At 37.1% G+C, this 23,064-nt stretch overlaps 1 protein-coding gene across 2 annotated transcripts; it reads right to left on the bottom strand.

The window, feature by feature from the left end:
- Positions 1–6,203: 6,203 nt before the first annotated feature.
- Positions 6,204–21,297, bottom strand: LOC136231937 (uncharacterized). 2 transcript variants are annotated; one of them, XM_066020963.1, is made up of 21 exons: positions 20,692–21,297; positions 20,300–20,362; positions 19,133–19,482; positions 18,985–19,060; positions 18,812–18,889; positions 18,639–18,698; positions 18,419–18,523; positions 17,188–17,331; positions 15,755–15,796; positions 15,476–15,580; positions 15,216–15,397; positions 12,581–12,852; positions 12,363–12,484; positions 12,189–12,231; positions 12,001–12,092; positions 10,960–11,008; positions 10,404–10,474; positions 10,196–10,315; positions 9,229–9,326; positions 8,778–8,823; positions 6,204–6,511 (listed from the first exon to the last, which is right to left on the bottom strand). In XM_066020963.1, the coding sequence occupies exons 1-21, from the start codon at positions 20,905–20,907 to the stop codon at positions 6,461–6,463; spliced, it is 2,385 nt and encodes a 794-aa protein (XP_065877035.1). In that variant the 5' UTR covers positions 20,908–21,297; the 3' UTR covers positions 6,204–6,460. The 2 variants fall into 2 exon arrangements, with proteins under 2 accessions (XP_065877035.1, XP_065877036.1); XM_066020964.1 differs by lacking the exon at positions 20,692–21,297 and having other exon boundaries at positions 19,133–19,382.
- Positions 21,298–23,064: the final 1,767 nt, after the last annotated feature.

Here is a 23,064-nt window from a genome sequence, read left to right as displayed (position 1 = left end):
GATCATCCTGAATATGAATGAAAACATTCCTTCTTCCTAAATTCTCTTCTGCTCTCTCTTTTCATCTTTCTCTCTCTTCATATTCTTTCTACGTTCTAACGCCATTGTGACATTGGTATCAGAGATTCCAATTCTTAGCCATTTCCATCTGTATGGTAAATAACATCGAGAAAAGAACTAGAGCAGCACTGAAAGCGCAGAAAGAAGCTGTGGAAATTTATGAGCAACAACTCAAGGATGTTCAAGCTCGGATTCAATCGCAAATTCTGGAGATACGTGAATCAACTGCATCTCAATTGGAAATAATGAACGCTCAAATGATAAATATGCAAACTGTTCAATAGGATCGCATGGCGTCCATTCATAAGGAGCAGGTTCAAGCTCATGAGGTGCAACTTAGAAACCAAAACACATTGTTGGAATTCAGCAAATCCATGGCCAGGCTAGTTCAACTTCCATGAAGGTCCTGCTACTCTTAACTCTCACCCCTCATTTTCTGATAGAAATAAGGGAATTTTGGGCACCCCAACTCCCTACTCAGCTGGTGAAACCTCTAATAAACCACCTTACTTCAATAAGATACTTCCTAAATGTGATTTACAAGTTTTGATGGCACTAATGTGGATATTTGGGTTAGTAAATGCCAGAAGTATTTCCAGTTATTTGATGTTGTTCCTGAGAAGAGAATGGATTTAGCAGGACTATATCTGCAAGGGAAGGCAGACAAGTGGTATAAAAACTGGATCCAGGAGAAAGCATGATCCAACTGGGAGGAATTCTTGGAAGAGATAAGTAAGCAATTCCAGGAAACTGACATTGCGGATGTGGTAGAAGAAATGGCAAATTTGAAGCAAACTGCTTCAGTTTTGCAGTATCAAGTGCAGTTTGAAGCTCTAAAGATAAAAATGGAGAAGGCTTATCCTTCCATTACCCCTGCTTTCTATGTGAGCAGTTTCATTTCTGGACTGAAGCTAGAAATCAAATCAAGAGTCGGGTCTAGCCAGCCTACTGATATCTACACTACCATTAAAGTAGCCAAACTCCATGAAACCAATGTAAAGGAACTAATAGAAGCTGTGAACCCCAAAACCCTTTTCAAATCTAATATCCCTGCTAGAACTTGGAGCCCTACTCCTCTAGCCACCTACAAACCAAACAACCTAACCAACACTGCTTCTACTCTCACACCTAAACCTCTTGGCCTTAAATCTGCCTTAGTTCCCTCAAATTTTCGCAAAACACCTGGAGCCTGTTGGAAATGTGTAGAAAAATATTTTCCAGGCCACCAATGTGTACTAAAGAAGCTTAACATGATTAATTTGGAGGTAGGAGATGAGGAAGGAGGAGAGATTGAGGAAACAATAAAGGAGCTTAATGCAGAGGAATTATTAATAAAGCAGGTTGGGCATATTTTACTATCAGTGAATGCTCTGGATGGGGGAGTTACAGACAACACCATAAGGCTCAAGGGTGTAGTTAACAAGAAGCCAATTATGATCCTCATCGACTCTGGCAGTACTTACAGCTTTGTAGACCAGAAGTTAGCTGCTGAAGCTAAATTAGCTTTGTTGACGGTCAAACCAGCAGCAGTGATAGTCGTGGATGGGCAGACAACTACTGGTAAACTCTAAATATGATGAATTTTCATGGTCTATGCATAATACTAAGTTTCAATTTCCAGTTAGAGTCTTGGAATTGGGCGATTTATGATTTAATTCTAGGCGTGGATTGGATGAGAAGTCACACACCCATTACCTTTGATTTCACATGCAACAAGTTAATTATCCATAAGGATCAGAAACCAATTGAGTTACATGGAATGGTAGTGGCACCTAAGCTTAAGAGCATGAGTCTTAAGAGTGTTAACCAGCTCATGGCTAAAGGCTGGAAGGGAGTAACAACTAGACTGTTTCTCATGTCAGTCACTCCAATTGAGGATACAACCCCTCCAGAAAACCATTTACCTAAAGTTCCTGAAACCTATCAACCCCTAATACACAAATACCAAGCTCTATTTACTCCACCTAAAATCTTGCCACCTCAAAGGTCTTATGACCATTCCATTCCCCTCAAATCTTCTACTGACCTATCAATGTGAGACCTTACAGATATTCCCACCAACAAAAAAAAATGAAATTGAAAAATTGGTGGCTGAGATGTTAGAAAATGGCACAATCCAACCTAGTCACAGTCCATATGCCTCACCAGTGTTGTTAGTTAAGAAGAAGGATGGCACATGGAGGTTTTGTGTGGACTACAGGGAGTTGAATAAAGCTACAGTTAAGCACAAGTTTCCCATTCCTACGATTCAGGAACTCCTAGATGAATTGAATGGGGCTCGGGTGTTTTCTAAGATTGACTTGCGAGCTGGATATCACCAAATAAGAATGCATGTGGCAGACATTCCTAAGACTGCTTTCAGAACTCGCATAAGGCATTATGAGTTCTTAGTAATGCCTTTCGGCCTTACCAATGCTCCTGCTACATTTCAGTCTCTTATGAATACAATTTTTGTATCATACCTCAGGAAATTTGTTTTGGTGTTTTTTCATGATATTTTCATCTATAGTGCATCAGAGGAAGAGCACCTATAGCATCTCGAAATGGTTTTCCAGTTGCTCCAACAACACCAACTTTATGTTAAAGGTTCCAAATGTGATTTTGGCGCCCCACAGGTGGCTTATCTAGGCCATATTATCTCTACAGAAGGAGTAGCTACAAATCCTAGCAAAATTTCTACAATGAAGAGTTGGCCTACACCAAATTCTTTGAAAGGCTTATGGGGGTTTTTAGGTCTCACAACCTACTATAGAAGGTTCATTAAAGGTTATGGATCCATCAACAGGCCTCTTACTGACCTCCTAAAGAAGGATAATTTCCATTGGTCCCCTGAAGCTCGAGAAGCATTCAATCAACTCAAGCACATTATGTCTAAAGCCCCAGTTCTGGCTTTGTCAGATTTTACACAGTCTTTTGTTTTGGAATGTGATGCCAGTGGCACAAGCATCGGAGCAGTCGAAATGCAACAAGGCAGACCCTTGTGCTATTTATCCAAGGCACTGAGCCCTAGAAACCAACGCCTCTCAGCCTATGAAAGGTAACTCTTGGCAATCCTACAGGCCTGCACTACCTGACGACCATACCTAGAAAATTCAGTTTTCACCATCAAAACTGACCATGAGAGTATAAAGCACCTTCTCGAGCAGAAACCGCATACCTATCTTCAGCATAAGGGGATATCTAAGCTTCTAGGCCTGGAGTACACTATCAAGTATAAAAAGGGATGTGAGAACAAAGTGGCTGATGTCTATGGTAGTGCCAACATGGATGGAAGTTCTTCCCCACCCTCTACTCAAGGCTATGTCTATGGTAGTGCCAACATGGATGGAAGAGATCCAATCCTCCTATGAAGGAGATGAGTTAGCTACAAATATCATACACCAACTAACCATACAACCTACCTCTCATCCAACATTTACATACACTAATGGTCTTCTCAAATATCAGTTCAGGCTCTACATTGGTTCTAGTACTGATCTTAGGAGTAAAATTCTTACAGAATGCCACAATTCTCCTGTTAAGGGTCACTCTGGCATCAAGGGCACCCTTACCAAAGTTCAACACCATTTCTATTGGCCTAAGCTTTCTCAGGCAGTCACCACTTGGGTTACCAATTGTGATACTTGTCAGCATTGTAAAGTGGATCATGTGGCCTATCCAGGACTCCTACAACCTCTCCCTATTCCTACAGGAGTTTGGCATGATATTGCAATGGACTTTAATGAGAAACTACCCAAGTCCTGTGGGTTTGATACTATACTAGTGGTGATAGATCATTTTTCCAAAAGGAGGACATTTCATTGCTCTATCCCATCCTTTTAATGCAGCAAATGTGGCACAGGTTTTTCTGGATCACATATTCAAGCTTCATAGTATGCCTAGAACTATCGTCTCAAACAGAGATATGATTTTAACAGGGGTCTTCTGAAAGGAATTACTCAAGCTTCTAGGCACTCAACTGCACTTCAGCAGTGCCTACCACCCCCAAACAGATGGCCAATCCGAAAGGCTCAATCAATGTTTAGAAAACTACCTATGCAACATATGCTTTCTTAAGCCTAAGTCCTGGTATAAATGGCTGAGTCTGGCAGAATTCTGGTATAACTCCACCTATCACAGTGTAATAAAAATGCCACCATTTCAAGCATTTTATGGTGTGGTTCCTCAATTGCCCATCCTACCTCCCAATTCTTCCAATATGGTAGCAGTGGAAGATCTACTTCAAGAAAGATCTCAAATGAATTCCTTCCTGCAAGCATGTTTAGCCTCTGCTCAAAACAGAATGAAGCAGAATGCAAATCAGCATCGCACTGATCGAGAGTTCTCAATTGGTGATCGGGTCTATCTCAAAATTCAACCCTACATACAGGTCTCTATTGCTGTTCGCAATTCAATGAAGTTAAGTGCAAGGTACTATGGTACCTTCCAAATCAAGGAACGCATCGGCAAAGTAGCTTACAAACTACAGTTGCCTTCTACATGCAGAATACACGATGTTTTCCACATTTCCTTGCTCAAAAAGAAGCCCCTTACATCTGTTACACCTTAACTACCCTACCCCTAACAGTTTCTGGAGAATTCGAATTCGTCATCCACCCATTCAAGGTTGTTAACACCCGCAATGTTGTTATTGCAGACAACACTGTGCCACAACTCCTGATCCAGTGGCAAGGTTTACCTGCGATTGATGCTACTTGGGAGGATGAGGCTACTATCGTTGTTCAGTTCCCTGAATTTTTTCATTCTTAGGGACAAGAATGCAATAAATGATGGGAGGTATTGTCATATACAAACGTAGAAATAAGCTCAAGGACTAAAAGTGTTATTGGCCATGTTCCTTTATTAAATTTTACATTTTGTTATTTACTATTTTGTATTGTTGTATTGCTTTTCCTAAAGGCTAGTACTAGGCAGTTAAGCTAGCAGGTTTGTTATACCAACGGTAAAGTTTCCACGGTTGTCCATAACTGTTTGTCATTTTCTATTTATAAAGAGATAAGCACTAAATTATAGGATCATCCTGAATATAAATGAAAAAATTCCTTCTTCCTAAATTCTCTTTTGCCCTCTTTTTTCATTTTTCTCTCTCTTCTTATTCCTTCTACTTTCTAACGTCATTGTGACATTTAACTTGTAATAACTTGTAGATTTTGTAACGTGATACATTATTTTCTTATTTTAGGTCCAAAATAACAAAAATATTATATTTGTTACTCAAATCCGTAACAGGCTATATAAAAATCTGGTACAATTGACCTATATTTCTAACATATAATACAGGTTTTTTTTTTACGGATTTTTAATAATACACGTTACAAAAAAAATCATAATTGTAACGGGCTCAGCCGCCCGTTACAAGGTTATTTGTAACGCACATATTTGTTATTATGACAAAGGAAAGTCTAATGTCAAGCAATAGCAATGTTTACTTAAACCGTTTGTGCTTTTCATAAGTGGTTTCGGACCGAACTGGTCCGAAACTGCACAGGTGCTTCCGGATCAGCCCAAATGCTAATGTGGCAGCATTTGAGCGGTACTGGATCAGTTCAGTTCAGGACAATAGGAGAAATTTTTAACACTAATAGAAACTACATTTAATCTCCCAAATGCTGAAATAAACTGAAGGTGCCATTCAACATTTTGGACAGCCATAGATGCACGAAATTTCTGAGAGAATTGCCTTAGACAACAAATCTCAGTCTCCACTCCACTTATACATCATGTTATCGCTATCAGTACTAGATCACACATAAATAATTAAAAAAGTCCAAAAAAAATCTCATATACACATGTTTTTTTATCTAATTCCTAACACAAGATAAAATATGAACTTTAGTTTTTTTCATATATACACATCTTTGATCCATTACGGACGAGTGATGACATGACGCACAAATAGGGTATAGAGATAACAAAATCCATGACTGATAGATGAATACTCTGTTAATAATGGACCGATACGTTTAGAGGAAAAATAACCCAACTTGCAAACGTTAGAGATATAATTGTCATAAACTTATTCTTGCCTACCAACATTGCGGTATTTAAATTTCTGTACCAATAAACTACCCTAAAGCGGGTCTTGATTATTGATCTTTCAGTTGAGTCCCCATTATCAATAGACTAATTACTTGACGGTAAAATTCAGAGAAAGAGGTGAAAAAACCTCATGCTTTCCTTAAACTAAGCTTCAATTCAATTGTATAATTGGTTTGGATGGGACTGTTAACTAACTACACAAATTGGACCCCAAAAATAATGATAATAATTGCATATTCTACAACTGAAACAAACCTAGTTTAAATATTGGAAGCAATGTTGATCCTCAAAAAGCACTATTATACATCCTCCTCCTCCTCTTCCCGACTTGAGCTATGGCACAAAAATCAAGCTAAGCTGCTCATTTGTGAAAGAATAGGCTCTTTTTCTTCCCTTTCTTCTTTTCACTTGCCTGCAATTCAATTCCCAACATTCATACTTTTTAACGCCAATCCAAATGCATTATTTTATCTCAATCAATCAAACTCTAAAGGCAAAAAAACGCATCACGAGGCCGCTGATCATTCTGATGACCAGAAAAGTAAAGTTTTAACATAAAACTAACATCGTGTTATTCATTTCATTTGTGTTTGAAATTTGCATTTTTAACCGTTCAAAAACAATTTGTGTACGTGCGATGTGGTTATAGAGACTGTAAAAAAAAATTACAGTTTTTCTATAACCACATCAGGCGTATAAATGAGTGACGCTTTGTTAGTTGAGTTTAATGTTCAAAGTTAAGTAATTTGGCATGCACAGGATTATTGTGATAAAGAAAACATAAGATCAAGGACTTAATATGTTGAAATGAAAGATCAGGGACTCTATGCACCAAAATGGGAATAATCAGGGACCTCTGGTATTACTTTTTTCCAACTCTAAATTGGCATAAATTTTTAACAAAACTGCATTTCAATTCGTAAGATCGCCAGGATTACCAGCATTACCGTCCTGTCATGAATTACTTGAATATCTGATCTAGCAAACTACAGAAGCTAGTTATGGCAACTATTGACCTTATTGAAGTGATTGGTTTCCAGCAACAAGCTCAAATTTTGCAACTACATTTCGAAATTGAGTCCTAAGTAAGCCATGGGTTTATCTGAATCCTATGAAGTTATTTAAAAATCAGCAGACAGTGCATCCCAAACACTGGATGGGCTCGAACGATGTCAGATTAAGCAACAACACTTGGTTGTAAGAAACGAAAAGAGATAATAAGTATCACATTTTTCAGTAAGCTGGGGTTTCTTTCGTGCACCAAGTTTATGCAATCCTTAACTCCATTGACTCTCACCTCGTCGCAAAGGAGACGCACAATGATACCATGTTACGGATGCTAGGGTTTGTATCTTACTTAGAAAGTTCTATTATTAATATTCTATTGGTTTAGAAGTTCTATTATTTAGAGATTTTCATTATTAAGGAGTTTTATTGTTTAGGAAGTTTCATTATTAAGGAGTTTTATTGTTTAGGAAGTTTCATTATTTAGTAATTTTATTAAGAGTTTATCATTTAAGAGGTTTACTACTTTGGAGTTTTTCTAAATAAGAATTATGTACTTGGAATCCTTGTTTATTTAAAGGGAGGATCGTATTAAATAAAATCAATTAAGAATTTTTCAGTTAAAAGAGAATTAAGGGAGTTTGGTGATCTCTTACAAAATCACCATTGAGCTTCAATGAGGCGACTCGAAAAACAGGAAAAGCAAGGATTTTTTTGGGAAAAGACATGTGACGAGATCCTATTTGTGGGCGCCTAATATACCAGTTTCTGCAGCTAAATGAGGTCTGCTATGACAGGAGTTTCTCAAGGTCCTCAAAACATCTTCAAATCCACTCAAAACATGCATTTTTCATACCAATCCATCTTCAATTTGACCTCCCAGTATTATGTTTTCAACTTCTTTCCTACCCATCACCTTGCCCACTTTATTATATATATGTACTCCATTAAATATATGGTATGGGAAGAAGGGTTTCATGTCTACCAGGCCCAATAGAAGCAGGGTTCTGTAATCTGTATCTGTTGAAACAATGTCCATTTCTTTTTCGCCCATTTAAAAAAAAAATGGCTATTGGTTCTGGTAATTGTATCTATTTGAAGATTCTATTTGCAATCTGTCAATTTCTCTATCCCAAAGGCATAAGTTGAAGTATCTATTTGCAATCTTTCAATTTTTCTATGTTAATCCAATTCTTAGTTCTATTAAAAATTGAACCACCACGATTCTGTCATAATAAGAGCCATTATACACAAGCTGCTCAACTCCAACTGTGTCGCGCATGTTACACAAATGCCTATATCAGAAGGGGTAAAAAGTGCCAGATTTCTGGTTAGTTCCTAAAAGCAGCATAATGGTCAAAAAAGTTCAAACCTAGTGCACATAGCTCCTGCTATGTGCAACGTAAGGGGAAGGATTGGGCCGCTTTATGTGCCTAGTGTAGGCAGGCCCTGAACTTTGCAAGAGACTGTTACAACTACTCGAGCCAGTGACCTGGGTCACATGGCAGCAACTCAACTGTTGCGCCAAGGTTTGCCCTCAAATGCAGCATAATGGGTTTTATTCAAAATCTATATGGCAAAAAATAAATACAGAACGACATAGAATTCCAGGCCATTCAAATGGGAAAAGAAAAGAGCCAGAGAGGACACATGTCAGTTTATAAATTTCATACCCGTAAGATGAATAATCTCAAGGTCAGAACAATTGTGTCTCTGGCACTGTAAAGAGGGACAAATAGTGAAAGGAGTGTTAGAATAGACCTAAAAAGAAAGGAAAACATAGCAGAAAGGTAACTACTGATTATTTTAAAAAAAGGAGCTTTCAAATCACTGCCCCAAACCTTGTAAAAGCCCACAACAATGAAAGACTAATAAGCACAAGGTGGAAAATTACAATTTTAATACTCTTCAAGTAAATCGCAAGATGTAAGTATATCTCTTTTTTAAAATAATAAATTTGTAAGTCTTCTCTGGTAAATGCAGTGATATCCTATTACTTGTAGGATTTAAGCAAAAACCATGATTTTGTGACATTAACCTTATTTTTTGTTCCTTGGCAAATAGCATACCATATTTACAAATAAAAGGATTTGAGAAAATGCATAACGAACTATTGAAATTTACCTGCTACTATCCATTGGGTCATCAGCTCGTAAGACCTGCTGAGAATTACTAGAACTGGTAATGAGAAATTCTGTAGACTGTCCATATGGGATCGCAACCTAGCCGCACAAAAAGAAAAGAGAATGAAATTATAAGATTTTAAGCAATATGAGACATTATGGAAATGCTAACGTAGTTTTGAAAGTGACCAAAAAAATGCTAGCTGAACATACAATATCAATAACTTTGAACATCTAAGTGCAGTTTCTCTCAATTGAAACGATAAAAACATCACAAAAGTAACTTGATACAATCATGAGTATCCATTAGCCTCCAACTCAAGATCAATCTAAAACCGCTAATATCAGAAATGAAGGCATAGGAATTCCATTAGGTTTTGTCAGTGACACCAAAAAAAGATGCATGTGTGCATCACATGATACCACATCTTACGACACAGAATTTCCATAGAGTTCACTAGTTAGACATCAAATGACAAGTCAATTTAGAGGAATTAGAAATTAAGCAAGAAATGAAGTCCGCATGAAAGTAACAATTTAACCACCTTTCGAGTTGTTTTTGCCCCTCAGAATTAACCAACATTCTTTTGTTAAATCCAAAATAAGAGGTTACAGAAAAGAGGTATAACACTTCTATTTTGAATCCCCCAGTCAAAGTTCTCTTAAAACATTCTTTTGTAATATCCAACTTCCATCAGGCAAACTATACATTGATCCCACCAGCTCTTAGACAATGTCATGCATACGGATTTTTTCGTTCCATAAAAGAAATTGAAACAATGGTTTGCTTATGGAAAAGGGCGGGGCCTTAAACTAAAATATGGAGAGAAAAGGGAATATCTCCTCTACCAGATCACTTCAACTCTCCAGAATGAATATTAATATAAAAATACATAAGCATCCTACGAATGAGATGATCCAGACGTTCATGCAGGCATTAAAGAGAATTAGCAAGCAAGGAACCATACAGTTGTGCTTGATGAAAACTTCTCACTAACAACCACACCACTTGATCCGCTGCATTTTATACTATAACCTTCTCTCTTAATAGCCAATGTTGCCGGCTCCCATATGCCAAGATATCCAGTCTGTAAAAAGAAAGCATATATAATTTAAAATACAATGAAATGAAGAAAAATTGTAGTACAGCCTTAGTTCTCCCACAGGAAGTCATACCGATAGGGATATTCTATATGAAGCATGACCATTATAAAGAGTTCTTTCAATATGATTCTGCATTTCAGGATCTGTTAACAGCAAAACGAAGATGTTATACCATTTATACAACAAGCGAACAATTAGACTAGAGAGAATCAACAAAGTAAATTTAAAGAGGAGAAATTTCTTGCGTGAGAAAGAGAAACTTGTTGCATTTATGTACACCTTATAATCGTTTTGCAATTTGCTTCATGATAAACAATGTCAAAAAACTTTTACTATAATAATATTGAGCAAAACAGACTCTGAAGCCCAAAAGAATGTCTTTCATGGCACACCAGCTTATCAAGATCCGGGTCATAAAGGACAGGTAAGGAAGAGGGAGACTGTTATAACAGATATGCAAGATGCTAACAACTAAGGACAAGAGTAGCAACTTTAAGAAACATTTGCTTTTATTTACTGCGCATGCACCGAATTTTGAGTGTCATGAGAGAAATTTGTTTCTTGATCAATTCAGATTACTCAAATAAATTCAAGTATTAAATTAACCACGTAGAAGTTAATTACTAACCACAAACAATCTTCCTTTGATCATTTGCAAACACCTTCACAAGTTCTCCCTGCAGAAATTAGTAGAGAGAAGGAAACCAAGAGAAAAGAAACAATATCAGGTAGAGAACAATACGCTAAAGTTTTGAAGGATAAATTTGTAGCATTTTTTGCAGTAGATTTTTGCACAACAACTTGGAGTGGTAAGCAGTATTTGAAGGTCAACAATTGACATTAGAACTTAATTTTAGGTTATAGTGTCGGACTAAAAGAGAGGGCGAGCCTTGGCGCAACGGTAAACGTTGTTGTCGTGTGACCAAGAGGTCACGGGTTCGAGTCTTAGGAGCGGCCTCTTGCCAAATAAATTGGCAGGGGAAGGCTTGCCCCAGTACACCCTTGTGGTGGGACCCCTCCCCGGACCCTCGCTCAGCGGGTACGCGTAGTGCGACCGGGCCGCCCTTTTTAGTGTCGGACTAAAAGCTATTTTTGGATTCTTATGAAATTTATCCTCAAAATCGATGTTTTCAATTAGTTGAATCACAGAAACCAGCCGTGCTGTTGGTTGCACATTACAATTTAATCCTTTTTATAAATGAAAGAAATGGTTCTTTGTAATCCCTTAAGACTTCAGTCTTTCAGTAATCATATTGCACAATTTAGACCCAAGATTTTGACTATCAGAAAAAATTTAGTCCTCTAGTTCTCATATAAAATAACACTTACCATTGGGAAGTGTAAGTTCTAGCACTAGAATGTCATTTCATGAAAAATGTGAAAGACTTAAAAGGTTAGTGTACTTAAAAAGGAGAGGAACATAATGAAGTTGAAGGGGCTTTTTTTACAGAAGTTCTTCTCTTCTGCTTTTCTTGATAGAAAAGGAAGGATACAAGAGTAATTTAAGGGATTCAATTTGAATAAACCAATCAAAAGTTAAAGACCATTTAATTCACAATAACTGATGGTTAAGGGATTTCTTAAATATGCAGGGAGTTCTACAAAAATATAAGGTGCATATGTAGGCCAAATAGAAAAATATCGCAAAGCCATAACTGAGAGCATATACCTTGCGTTTTCTATCATCCAAAGGCTGGACTTCTATAGCAAGATAGGTATTAACATCATCAGCAGTAACAAGGTAATTTGGCTGCTTTGCTCCTGTAATCAGATTATCATCTTCTCTAAGAAACAGTTCTCAGGTGTGGGAAGCCTTAAATGATAAGCCATAGGTATATAAATAGAGAGAGAGATTACCATCAATATAATCAACAGATCCATCTTCCAAATGGCGCACCCACTTGTGTAACAGACAGTAATAAGATTATGAATTAGCATCACACAGAAAGCAGACAATATGTTCAAGGCATAACGCCACAAACTAATTTCAAAATCACTGATGATGAGACCGAAGCAATCCTGAAACCGTACCTCAAAATTACAACTGGTTGTTCCATTGATGGAGTATCCACATGCCTGAAGTTCTCGTCCAGGAAATGCTGCACCTGAAATTTGTAGACCCTCAATTGCCGGCAATGGATCATCATCTGCAGCTGCACATTTCAACATAATCCAATTCAGAGAATTAATGTTAGTGCTGAAACTAAAACTGAAAATTAGTAAAAAGGACTAAAACAAGCTTGCTTCACCCTCAGAGAAGGAAGAAGAAGGCTCTTCAAGAACAGGAGCTAGGTAAGGCAAATATGAGGAACTAGGATCATCAAGGGTGGTGGCTCCCCAATTGGCTGAAGATTCTCTCTCATTATGGTGCCCTTCTGCTTCTGGATCATCCATCTCATTGTTGCTAGCAGATTCACGAAATGTGACTTGTCTATTGGAGGCTTCTTCACCATAACGCGCAGTGCGTGTATCAGCTGCAGTAACTGCATACTGTGCTGGTACATCATTTATTACAGAGTTTCTGGCAAACAGAAACAAACTGGATCAGTGATAGAGAAAGAGACAGATAGAACAGAGAATCAAAATCTCCTTGATAATAGTCATGCTCTAAAGGTTTGAAATATCCATAACCTAATCTAATAGGATTCTTATGGTCAGTTAATTCACATCTCTAATGCAAACTCTGAAATTTAGCTTAGCTGAAAGAGAATGCCAATCCTCAATATTTTCATAAAAAACATGGAGTACAATGCTACAAGAACCAAAGGACAAACACGGACACTTCTCCATGCTACCATGAAAGAGTCAAGGTGCTCTATTCTTTTCACCCTCAACTAAAGCTTAGTCTATCTCCTCCCAAATGTGTTTTTGGAGGAAGGGAGGAGCTCTGAGAACAGACTTGAATAACATCTTATGGTTAACACAAGAAGATACCAAACTAACTTAAGGAGAGTTTCAACAAAGATTAAACTATAGATCAATATGAGATGATTAATCCTCATATTGTGTCATTCAAACTGCACCCTTGTCAGCTTGAACTGGAGAAAACAAAAACAAAAAAGGCTTAATACATCTTGCGCCCCCTGAACTTGTCCCAAAACACCAACTGACAGCCTGAACTTCAAAATGTTCTATTGACCCCTATACTTGCTTAAAGTGACCAATTCACTCTCTGAAAGGTACCTATTAGCCCCCTGAAACTTGCTTAAAGTGTACACTTTCAACTTTTCCAAAATCTCTCCTTACTCCACCATGTGGATTTTAAGGGGGTAAGTGTTCACTTTAAACAAACATAGGGGGTCAGTTGGCGTTTTGGGACAAGTTCAGTGAGCGCCAGGATGTATTAAGCCAAAAAAAAAGAGTATAAGCTTATGCATTGTTGCTGCCTTTATTTGTGGGTTCAAAAACTGTCAGGGTATAAACCCATGAGCATAAAAACTTTCTTCGCCGGTGTTAGCTAGGGGTGTTAATGAGCTAGGGTGGCTCGCGAACTATTCGAGCTCGGCTCGGTCAAAGTTCGGTCAAAGCTCGACTCGACAGGGCTCGACTCGAGCTCGCGACCGGCTCGAGACATTAACGAGCCAATACCAAGCTTAGAGAGGTTCGGCCCGAAAGCTCGCGAGCCGGCTCGAATATTTTAATTAATATATTTTATTAATATTTAATTTATAATATGTTATATATTTTATTATTAATAAATATGAAAAATTGTAATAAATAACCTTTTTTTTTAAGTAGTACCTAATAATAGTTTTTGGGCCCAAATACATAATACCCAACCCAATCCAAAAACCCACCCATAATGTGTGAAGCTCGATTTGAGCCTAAAAATTTCAGGCTCGCGAGCTTTTCGAGCTCGAGCCGAGCCTGAAATTTCAAGGCTCGTCGAGTTTCGAGCCGAGCCGACCTCGAGTAAAAATTTAATCGGCTCGGCTCGTTAACATCCCTAGTGTTAGCAGTACATGGTGCCAGCCTCCAGAAGGTTAACAGGATACAACCTCATTCATATTCTATAAACCAAGTTCATACATTTTCCTTGTTGGAACTGGATATGCCTAAATTTTTACCAGTCAGATATCAATTTTGATAACGATGCAGAAACTTGAAGTTCCAAATATTTCTGTTTTCCTTCCTACTAATATCACCTTTCAAACAGATCATACTAACTGTTTTATGATGCTTCTTGGAATGAAAACCTCCAACCTATTTTAGCAATACAGCCACAAAGTTCTACCCTCTTCTCAACTTGCAGATAATAGACCCTTGTTATTCTAACACAAGCTGAAATACATCAATTACTTGAGTTCTTACTAATCATCAGAGGTCTACAATTCACTAGGAAGATGTATGAACTCCATTCCACATAAACATCATTCACAAACAAACAAGCAAACAACTAGAGCAGAACATCCCAGAAACTCCTACAATCCTTTGTATTCCCTCATAAAACATAATTATCATTTAAAAAATAAAAATAAAGAACTTTAGAAAGACTGAGCTTATTATAAACCACCTTTTTCATTTTTCAATTAATTCATATTGAAAAACCAGATACTAGAGTTATTAGCTTTAGTGAACATTTATACTGATTGCTTGATGAAGACAACATTGACAAAGACTCCAAAGACTCGCAAGAGGTTGCAATGAAAGAGCCACAAACTTTAGAGAGAGAAAAAGACACAAAGCTGATTATTCTGATCAGCAGTTGCAAGATAATGTAGATGTTCATCCTCTATAATCTAACATGCAATATCTATACAGAAATCATGCACATACAGACCAGCGAACATAGAATTCAATGAAAACAGAACCCACCAACAAAAGGAGATGGTTGTAATTTGTACATTCAGTTCACAGTAGCAGTCCCCATTTGACCAGGCTCACCTGCTTGTGAGAGGTGAATATCTTCCCATATCATCAGCTTCCATATTTTTTGCAACACCACCGCCCACACCTCTCTGATGATGATTCGGTACATCCCATTCCGCAGTTTGTGCATCAGGGGAAGCCATCGGTATATTTCCGTTGTAAGTTGGTTGTGGCACCAATTCAAGCCCATTTTTGTTCTGACAACAAAATAAAAGAAATTAAAGAAATTATGATTACATACTATTAAAAAGAAGAGATAAGCACGTCAAAATTACCAACGCTGCACCAGCAAGATTAGGTGGTGATTGAGATGCAAGATTTGAGTGATTAACATCCGGACGCCAAGGTGCTAATTGATACTGGGATTCCTTGAGCTTTGACTGGAATTAGGAAAGAAGAAAGTAAACACAAACCACTCATGAAGGAATGAAGACGTAAAACAGAATATTTCAAACATCAAAAAACAAGTAACCTCAAAACAAACTAAAGATTCAACAACAAAAGATGAACATAGAAATTTAATCGACAATTCACATATGCTCTGCACGGCATACCTCAGTTTGGATGAGCTTCTCCTGGAGATGCCTGAACAGCACCTGTAGAAGACCTCCACCGTAAGAACGGAGAATACAAATTCGATATCTTTCCGACATCCAATTAGAAAAGTTTGAAAATACAAAATCCTCCTCAAGAATACTAAAAGGATATTTTGAGCTTACCCTTTCTCACACCAAAAAAAAAATATTGCAATTCAGTTTTTCCTATTTGATTGGCTGCGCAAAAGAATGGTAATACACGGGGCAAGTAAGGTAGGAATAATCTATAGCATTAGATAATCTTCCAAGAGAATTCACCAAATGCTAATAAGCATGTACATGATTGCAAATATTAGGGACATTTAACAGAAAGTTCAAGCCCTTGTACATATATTCAGGCTATCAGTGTGCAACTTTTCTAATCCCTAAAATGAAAGCACTCGATATGATGCATGAGAAAAAGGTACATCACTTATATATCCTTTTTCGCATTTTCAAATCGCATTTTCAAATAAAGAACCAGTGCAATCATATATGAAGAGGATGGAAATTAGAGATGTTGAACAACAAAAAGAAGAAAAATTCCTGAAACTTGAACTTTGAAAAATGCATTAAATTCACAAGAAGTTCTAAGAAAAATGGCACTCATAACAATTTCTAAAAACAACAATAAAGAAGCATTACATAAGAAGTTTCAGCAAGTAAACTGAATTTAGTACAACTACATGCTTGAAAGTGGTTTTTCACAATGCTCAGTTAAAAAAAAACCAAGGATACTATTTAAAATCCAAATTTATCTTGACACCAAAATCAAAGGATTAAAAAATTTATGTGCATATGAAGATATACAAATAAATATAAATAGAAACTGAGCATGTTTCGTAACATAATACTAGAAACAATCATGAACCTAGTTACCAGCCTGGCCAGAGAAAAGGGCTTTAAAAATACCTAGCCTCAGTCCAAATGAGCACTACCAGCTGAACCAAAATTATGATGTAACAAGGTCCGCTTGGACAGATGTTAGACAACTATGATATAGGCTAAACACATATATCTGGATCAGGCATATGGAACGACGCCATAAAATTCGATAAAAAAAAAAAAAACCTGCCTTGATCAGATGGACCTAAAAAATCCCTCATCTAGGTTTAACCACATGAGAACTAATACCAAATAGATTATGACAATGAAGTGGATGACTTCAGGCAATGGCAACCGTTTTTATGAAATCAGGTCAAACATGGAACGGATCAGGTTGTAGAAAATTAATACAATACACATTTATTTGAATTGAACGTATAATGTAGATGTTAACTGAAGACTTCAAACACCTATATCCAAAGGAGTAAATAGTACGCATTCCAAGCATACATACCCTCCAAAGAAGATGCTGGAATCATAGAAGCAAAATATATTCTAGAGACAATATAAAATAATTCGGTACTGACCCTGACATTGCTAACAATGGATTGGGCATCTGGAACTGGTGGCTGCAAAGAATATTGGGCATCTGGAACTGGTGGCTGCAAAGAATACTCTGCAAGAAGAGGCAGCAAAGATGACACAAATGTTGTTCTTTCTTGCTGTGCAGCCTGGAATACCAAAATAAGGACCTCAAACTTCACTCGTGCAGGGCTGATAAATTATTAGAAGCGCACTAATACTAATAGCAGGTACATTTATGATAATCACAGTGCCTCTTCAGGACATCAAACAGTAGGTTAGTCTATTTTTATCACAGTACCATTTATGAAATCACTTTTTCAGAAACTGACATATAATACAAGAGTAAGATGTTGCCTAACAGGAAGCACCAAGCAAAGCAAAAGAAATGAAGGAACAATTAATTAACCCTTGCAGTTAATGCAACAAAGGATTTGAGGCGCATAAGTTTCAAGTTGGCAGTAAAAGACATTTTAAGTAAAATATAAAAGTTGAAGAAATTTCAATAAAACCAGTGTTGTTAATAATGCTAGGCGCTCTTAAGCTGATGGCACCTCAAGCAAAGTGAGGCGCTGCTTATATGTAGAAATAGTATTAAGTATCAGAAAATAAACATGGACTGTTCTGTTATAGTTTTATGTTATTTTATTTTTTTCTTTTAGTTGTTTTTTCCTTATATTTCTAGCTCCTATGAAGCTGGTTGTTGGCTAGTTGACTGACTGTCTATAGTCTTTCCAAGGAAACAACTGCCTATTTTTCCAATTCATCTTCAAAAATATTGCAGTACTATTTCCATTAAGTGTATTTAATTAGTTTTGAAAACTAAATTAGCTTTCATAAACCAAATCATTTATTATGGTGTTACCTAAAAATTTTTACTCTGATTAAAACCCCATATTTAGAATGTAAGGTAACATCAGAATTAATGAAAAATCATATTTCTTTTACATTAAATAAAATCCCATTCCAACACCCTTTAGTCACCTATGTTTCCTTTTCTAAAAAGGCATTAAATATACTCTAGTTTGCCATTTCTAACCTAACACCTGGACTGAGGTGCTCGCGTACGTTGCACCTTATTTAAGACACCTTGCCCAGGGTTAGAGGCACTACTGCCTCGCCTGAGAACCTCTGGCACTTTTAACAGCGTTGGATAAAACTTTTTTTTACTAAATTTGCATGTAAAAATCAAAAATATGCAGCACCTGAAAAGAATAAACATAATAATGTACCAACCTGCAATTCATATGTCAGCCGTATGTTTTCTTCTATTATGTCTTGTCTGTAGGAGAGAGCTTTAGATGCAGCATCAACAAGGTCCTGTTGCTGTTGGTCAAAGGCCTAGCATGGAGGGAAGTCTAAGTTAGATGATATATTACCCCATCAGGAAGAGAACCAGAAGACATGGATTAACTTTTGACAAATCAATAAGAACAGAAGGCATAGGACTTCCTACCAGACGCATATAAGCAATGCGCTTTTCCAGAACATACTTTTCATTGCGTATTTGGGCTTCCTATCCAAAAATGGTCAAGCATTAGGCAATTATATTGTGTAATTTAATGTGAAAACACAGGCAAAACGAAACAAATATTTTGGAACAAGTGACCAGTAGTATTCTCAATCTACCTTCATAGAATAGTCAGAAAGATGCTTTTTCAACTGCAAAATTTCTTCTTCATGATCTCGAATCTTGAGAACAAAATCCTACAAACAGCATTCATAAGAATTAAAATGCTCTCATTGCGCGAACCTGCAGACACACATGTATGTAAAGACCTTCAAAAACCATTTTTGAATACCTGCTTCCACAGAGCACTAGAATTTTTTACTTCAGCCATTTGCATTAAACCATCATATTCTCCTTCCATTTGATACCTAGGAGAAACATGCAAGGTTATCTAAAACTGTATGCATCCTCCATTACCTCCTTAAGTTTATGTGAATTACCTTTTGGGAGATATTGACTGGTTAGATGGTGAAGATAACTGAGAGAGACCAATATTTTCTGCATGTCCCTGCCCTCCAGGAACTACCCTCAATGTTCCATTAATCCTGCTGCTGTCTGAATGGCTTTCTGCTCGTCTCTTTATGGCAGAATCCTCATCATTATGCTTCAAGTCTTGGTGGAGAACTAGCGTATCCAATGGACTAACTGTAGGCCCAGTGCCCATGCTCTTAATCTTATCTTCCAGATCACCTACAGAAGGAATGGATGGATGAACCTCATAAGGACCATTAACCCGCTCATTCCATGGATCAACAGGATGAGATCTCTTTGCCACTGAATCATCTATTTTCTGTCAAATTCCACGACCAACGAAAAGGTGAAACATGAAGACTACAACTAATTGCATATCACAACAATTAGTTGCTGTACTAAAAAAAGTTGCAATACCAAATACGAACATTTTTTTATTTTCTTTGTACTGCTTAGCGAGAGTTTAACCAAGAAACATACATACGCCAAACTCACCATCCACTGCTAACTCATTACCACCAACACACCACCAATTTAAAAATACCTAAATAAAGAGCTCCAGCTGAAAGTAGAAAATCAAAATTATTTACCAATTAAGTGCAGGCCTATTTGCAAGTGGACATGAAATTTGGTTATCTCTAATATTAAATTTGGAGGCTTCTCAAAAATATGCCTCCTATGAGAAAATTGAATTACAATATAAGCCATTAAGAATCAGGCATTTGTTCAGCTTACAACTAAATAACAATTTTAAGAGAGGCGATCAGGCTGCTCTAAATTTTCAAGGTAATTTGTCTAAGAACATTTCAAAGCAATTTCTGAAGTCTCCGTCATGGATTATGGTTTTAGATTTTCAAACTATACAACATATTTGAACATGATGATATTGATCATAAATCTTTTTAACTTTATCACCCAGTCAATAAATCCATCCACACTTATATATTTGACATGAAGCCATAAACTCAAGATAACTACACACCAGGCAAAAGAAAACTCAAGATTGCACACATTACATCAAAATCACATGCTTAAACCCAACATAGCTTGCAAAACAAAAGCCTTTGGTGTCATAATTCACCCTCAAGAAGTATAAGGAAAAGAAAAGACGGCTTAGAAGGAAAAGAAATACTTACATATTTTTCAAGTTCTTGAATTTTTCTCTGTAGTTCATTCCTTAATCGGGTGTTCTCGTCTACCTGATAAGTAGAGTGCAAAAAGTTACCAGCAAACAACAATGTGAAGGAAGTTTTGCAAATATATAAGATATATGCTAAACACATAAATGAGACCAAAATTCTCCAAGAAATCAGTACTTTGCTGATCATGAAAACCAAATACTAATGACATGACAAAATAAAACACAGCATCAACGAAAAAATTGGATTGCCCTTTCAGAGTGCACTTCATATTGATTCAAAGCATATAAAAGACAATTTTAAAAAGATAAAGATTCAAAAACACAAAGAAAATGAAAAAGAAAAACTTCCTTTAATAATTTTCATTTGATTCACATGATAGGCCATACCTGTTGTCTGATTGTAGCTTCGGCAGCTTCAACAGCTTTCATAACCTGAAACAAGTTGTCGTTGTTGCTATTGTTATTGCTATTGCCGCCGTTGGTTGAATCAATATTGTTGCTATTGTTATTATTAAAATTACGATTAGAAGATGAAGATGCCGAATCATTCAACGCTAATCCGGACATCCCACTCGCTAGCTTCCCTTCATGACCATTATCCATGACCCAAAACCAATTAATCAACAAAACGAATCAAGCGCAGCTTGTTTCGCATGAAACTCGCTCTTATTTCAAAATTGATAGGCTAATATCAAAGAAATCAAGAAGGGGGAAAGAAGAGAATAATAGTAGCAGTAGAAGAAGAATAAGAAGAGCTCATCAAATATGAAATGAAATGGTATTGTGAGAGAGCTATATAAATTAGGAAACCCTAAACCCAATCAAAAACGGACAGAAAACGGAGAAATTGAATGAGTTAATTGTGTTTCCGCTCTCTCTCTCTCTCTCTCTCTCTCTCTCCCTTCCTCTCACAGAGTGTGTCAAGGGGTATGCGCTAGGAAAGCCGCGTGTTTACGAAGACATGAGTATCTTAAGCGGAAGATGATGGTTTCCTTTTTTCTTGTTTTTATTTTTTCTTTGTTTGTACTTTTGTGCAAAGATGATGGTGATTATTATGATGATCAACATTTAAAATAAAATTCATCATTTCTTTTATGTTTTTTTTCTTTTGGGTACAAAATAGGAGTTAAAAAAAACATCCCTAGATATAATTGTTGATTAATTACTTACTTTCGTTGCTTCCATCAAATTGATTAATTATTTTCATCATTTTTTTTCCCGTTTGGGAAGTTTATTACGGATGCGTTTGTTTTACTTACTGTTTGTTGTTCCTATTACGGTTTGTTGTTTGTTGTAGATAAAATTAAAGCCTCAACAAAACTCAATTAAGTGGTTACATCCTAAAAACAAGCCCTCTCATAAAAGGAGGACAATGGTCCCAAAAAATAGAGACTATCATGTAAACATGTCGTCTGAGCAAGACAATGAGCAATATGACTAGCTTGTTTTCGAACAAAAGTAATGGCAAGACTATTAATATGATTAATTATACTCAGACAGGCCTAAATAATAGTATATCCAAACTCTGATAGAATATCTAGAGGCTTCGTAAGGGCTTCAACAACATTTATGGAATCAGACTCAAGAGTAACGTTCGCAATATCGGAGCTCTTTAGCTAAGAAAGGGCCTCCTTCACACTTATAACCTTTGCCAAACCCGGCACAACAGTCCATGGGAAGCCTTTTTATGAAGCAGTGAATCACATCATATTTCTCACTGCGCACTACCACCCTACGCCCAAAATGGCCAGAATCACTGAAGCACGTATCATCGACATTAGCCATGAGACCCCAGCAGATGGACAACCCACTTTGACGCATCCCTGTTCGAATTCGTGGGAAGAGACATGGTGTAGAATCAGGAAAGTTCTTAGGCTTTATGATTTCACAAAAGGGGGTTGAGGCCAACCCTGATAGGGTTAAGGCTATCATTGCCTTGAAGCCACCACAAAAGCTTAACGAAGTACATAAATTGAATGGCAAGATCAATGCCTTGGGAAGATTAATTTTTTGTTCGGCGAAAAGATGTTTGACCTTCTATAAAAGCTTGAAATGGGCAAAAGACGTCCAATGGACAGCGGAGTGTCAGGCATCCTTTGAAGGATTAAAGCAATTTCTATCCAGCCTGACACTTTTGAGTAGACCAGTAACGGGAAAAACCTTTTTTCTCTACATCGATATTGCAGATGAATCCATAGGAAATGTCCTGATCAGAGAGGTGAGAGGAGAGCAATTCCTCGTGTATTACGTCAGCAGAGTCCCTAGTGATGCTGAAACTCGTTATCCCTGACTGGAAAAACTGGCCTTCACTATAGTAATCATAACCTAAAAGCTTCGACATTACTTTTAAAGCCATCCCACCATAGTAGGAAGGAAATGCCACTTCACAAGGTCCTCTAGAGACCTGAAACATCGGGAAGATTGATTGAGTGGGCTCTGAAACTGGTAGAGTTTGAAGTGACCTTCAAACCAAGAAAAGCCTTCAACACTCATGCATTAGCAGATTTCTCGATCGAAATCTCAAGTCAAACAGGAGAATCAGCTCTAAGCCAAGAAACTTGGGAAGTCTTCGTGGATGGCAGTTTAGGCAGCGAAGGTGCAGGGATTGACATTTTTTTAAAAGGCCCCAAAAGGATCCTTTTGACATATGCGGCAACATTCACTTTCCCAACTACCAACAGCGCAGCAGAATATAAAGATTTAATACAAGCTCTAAATATTCTAAAGGTGGTTAGGCTAAATCGAGCCATCATCAAAAGT

Source organism: Euphorbia lathyris, chromosome 6 (genome assembly GCF_963576675.1).
Source record: "Euphorbia lathyris chromosome 6, ddEupLath1.1, whole genome shotgun sequence".
Classification (NCBI taxonomy): Eukaryota; Viridiplantae; Streptophyta; class Magnoliopsida; order Malpighiales; family Euphorbiaceae; genus Euphorbia; species Euphorbia lathyris.
This window is presented reverse-complemented; position numbering and strand designations above follow the sequence as displayed.

What these genes read in the sequence shown, in the direction of transcription:
- LOC136231937 (XM_066020963.1), bottom strand. Translation starts at nt 20,907, where the DNA reads ATGGATAATGGTCATGAAGGGAAGCTAGCGAGTGGGATGTCCGGATTA. An exon ending in GCATTGCTTATATGCGTCTG is followed by an intron (nt 18,524 to 18,638) that starts GTAGGAAGTCCT and finishes CCTCCATGCTAG; the next exon opens with GCCTTTGACCAACAGCAACA. An exon ending in TGAGATTATTCATCTTACGG is followed by an intron (nt 6,512 to 8,777) that starts GTATGAAATTTA and finishes ATTGAATTGCAG; the next exon opens with GCAAGTGAAAAGAAGAAAGG.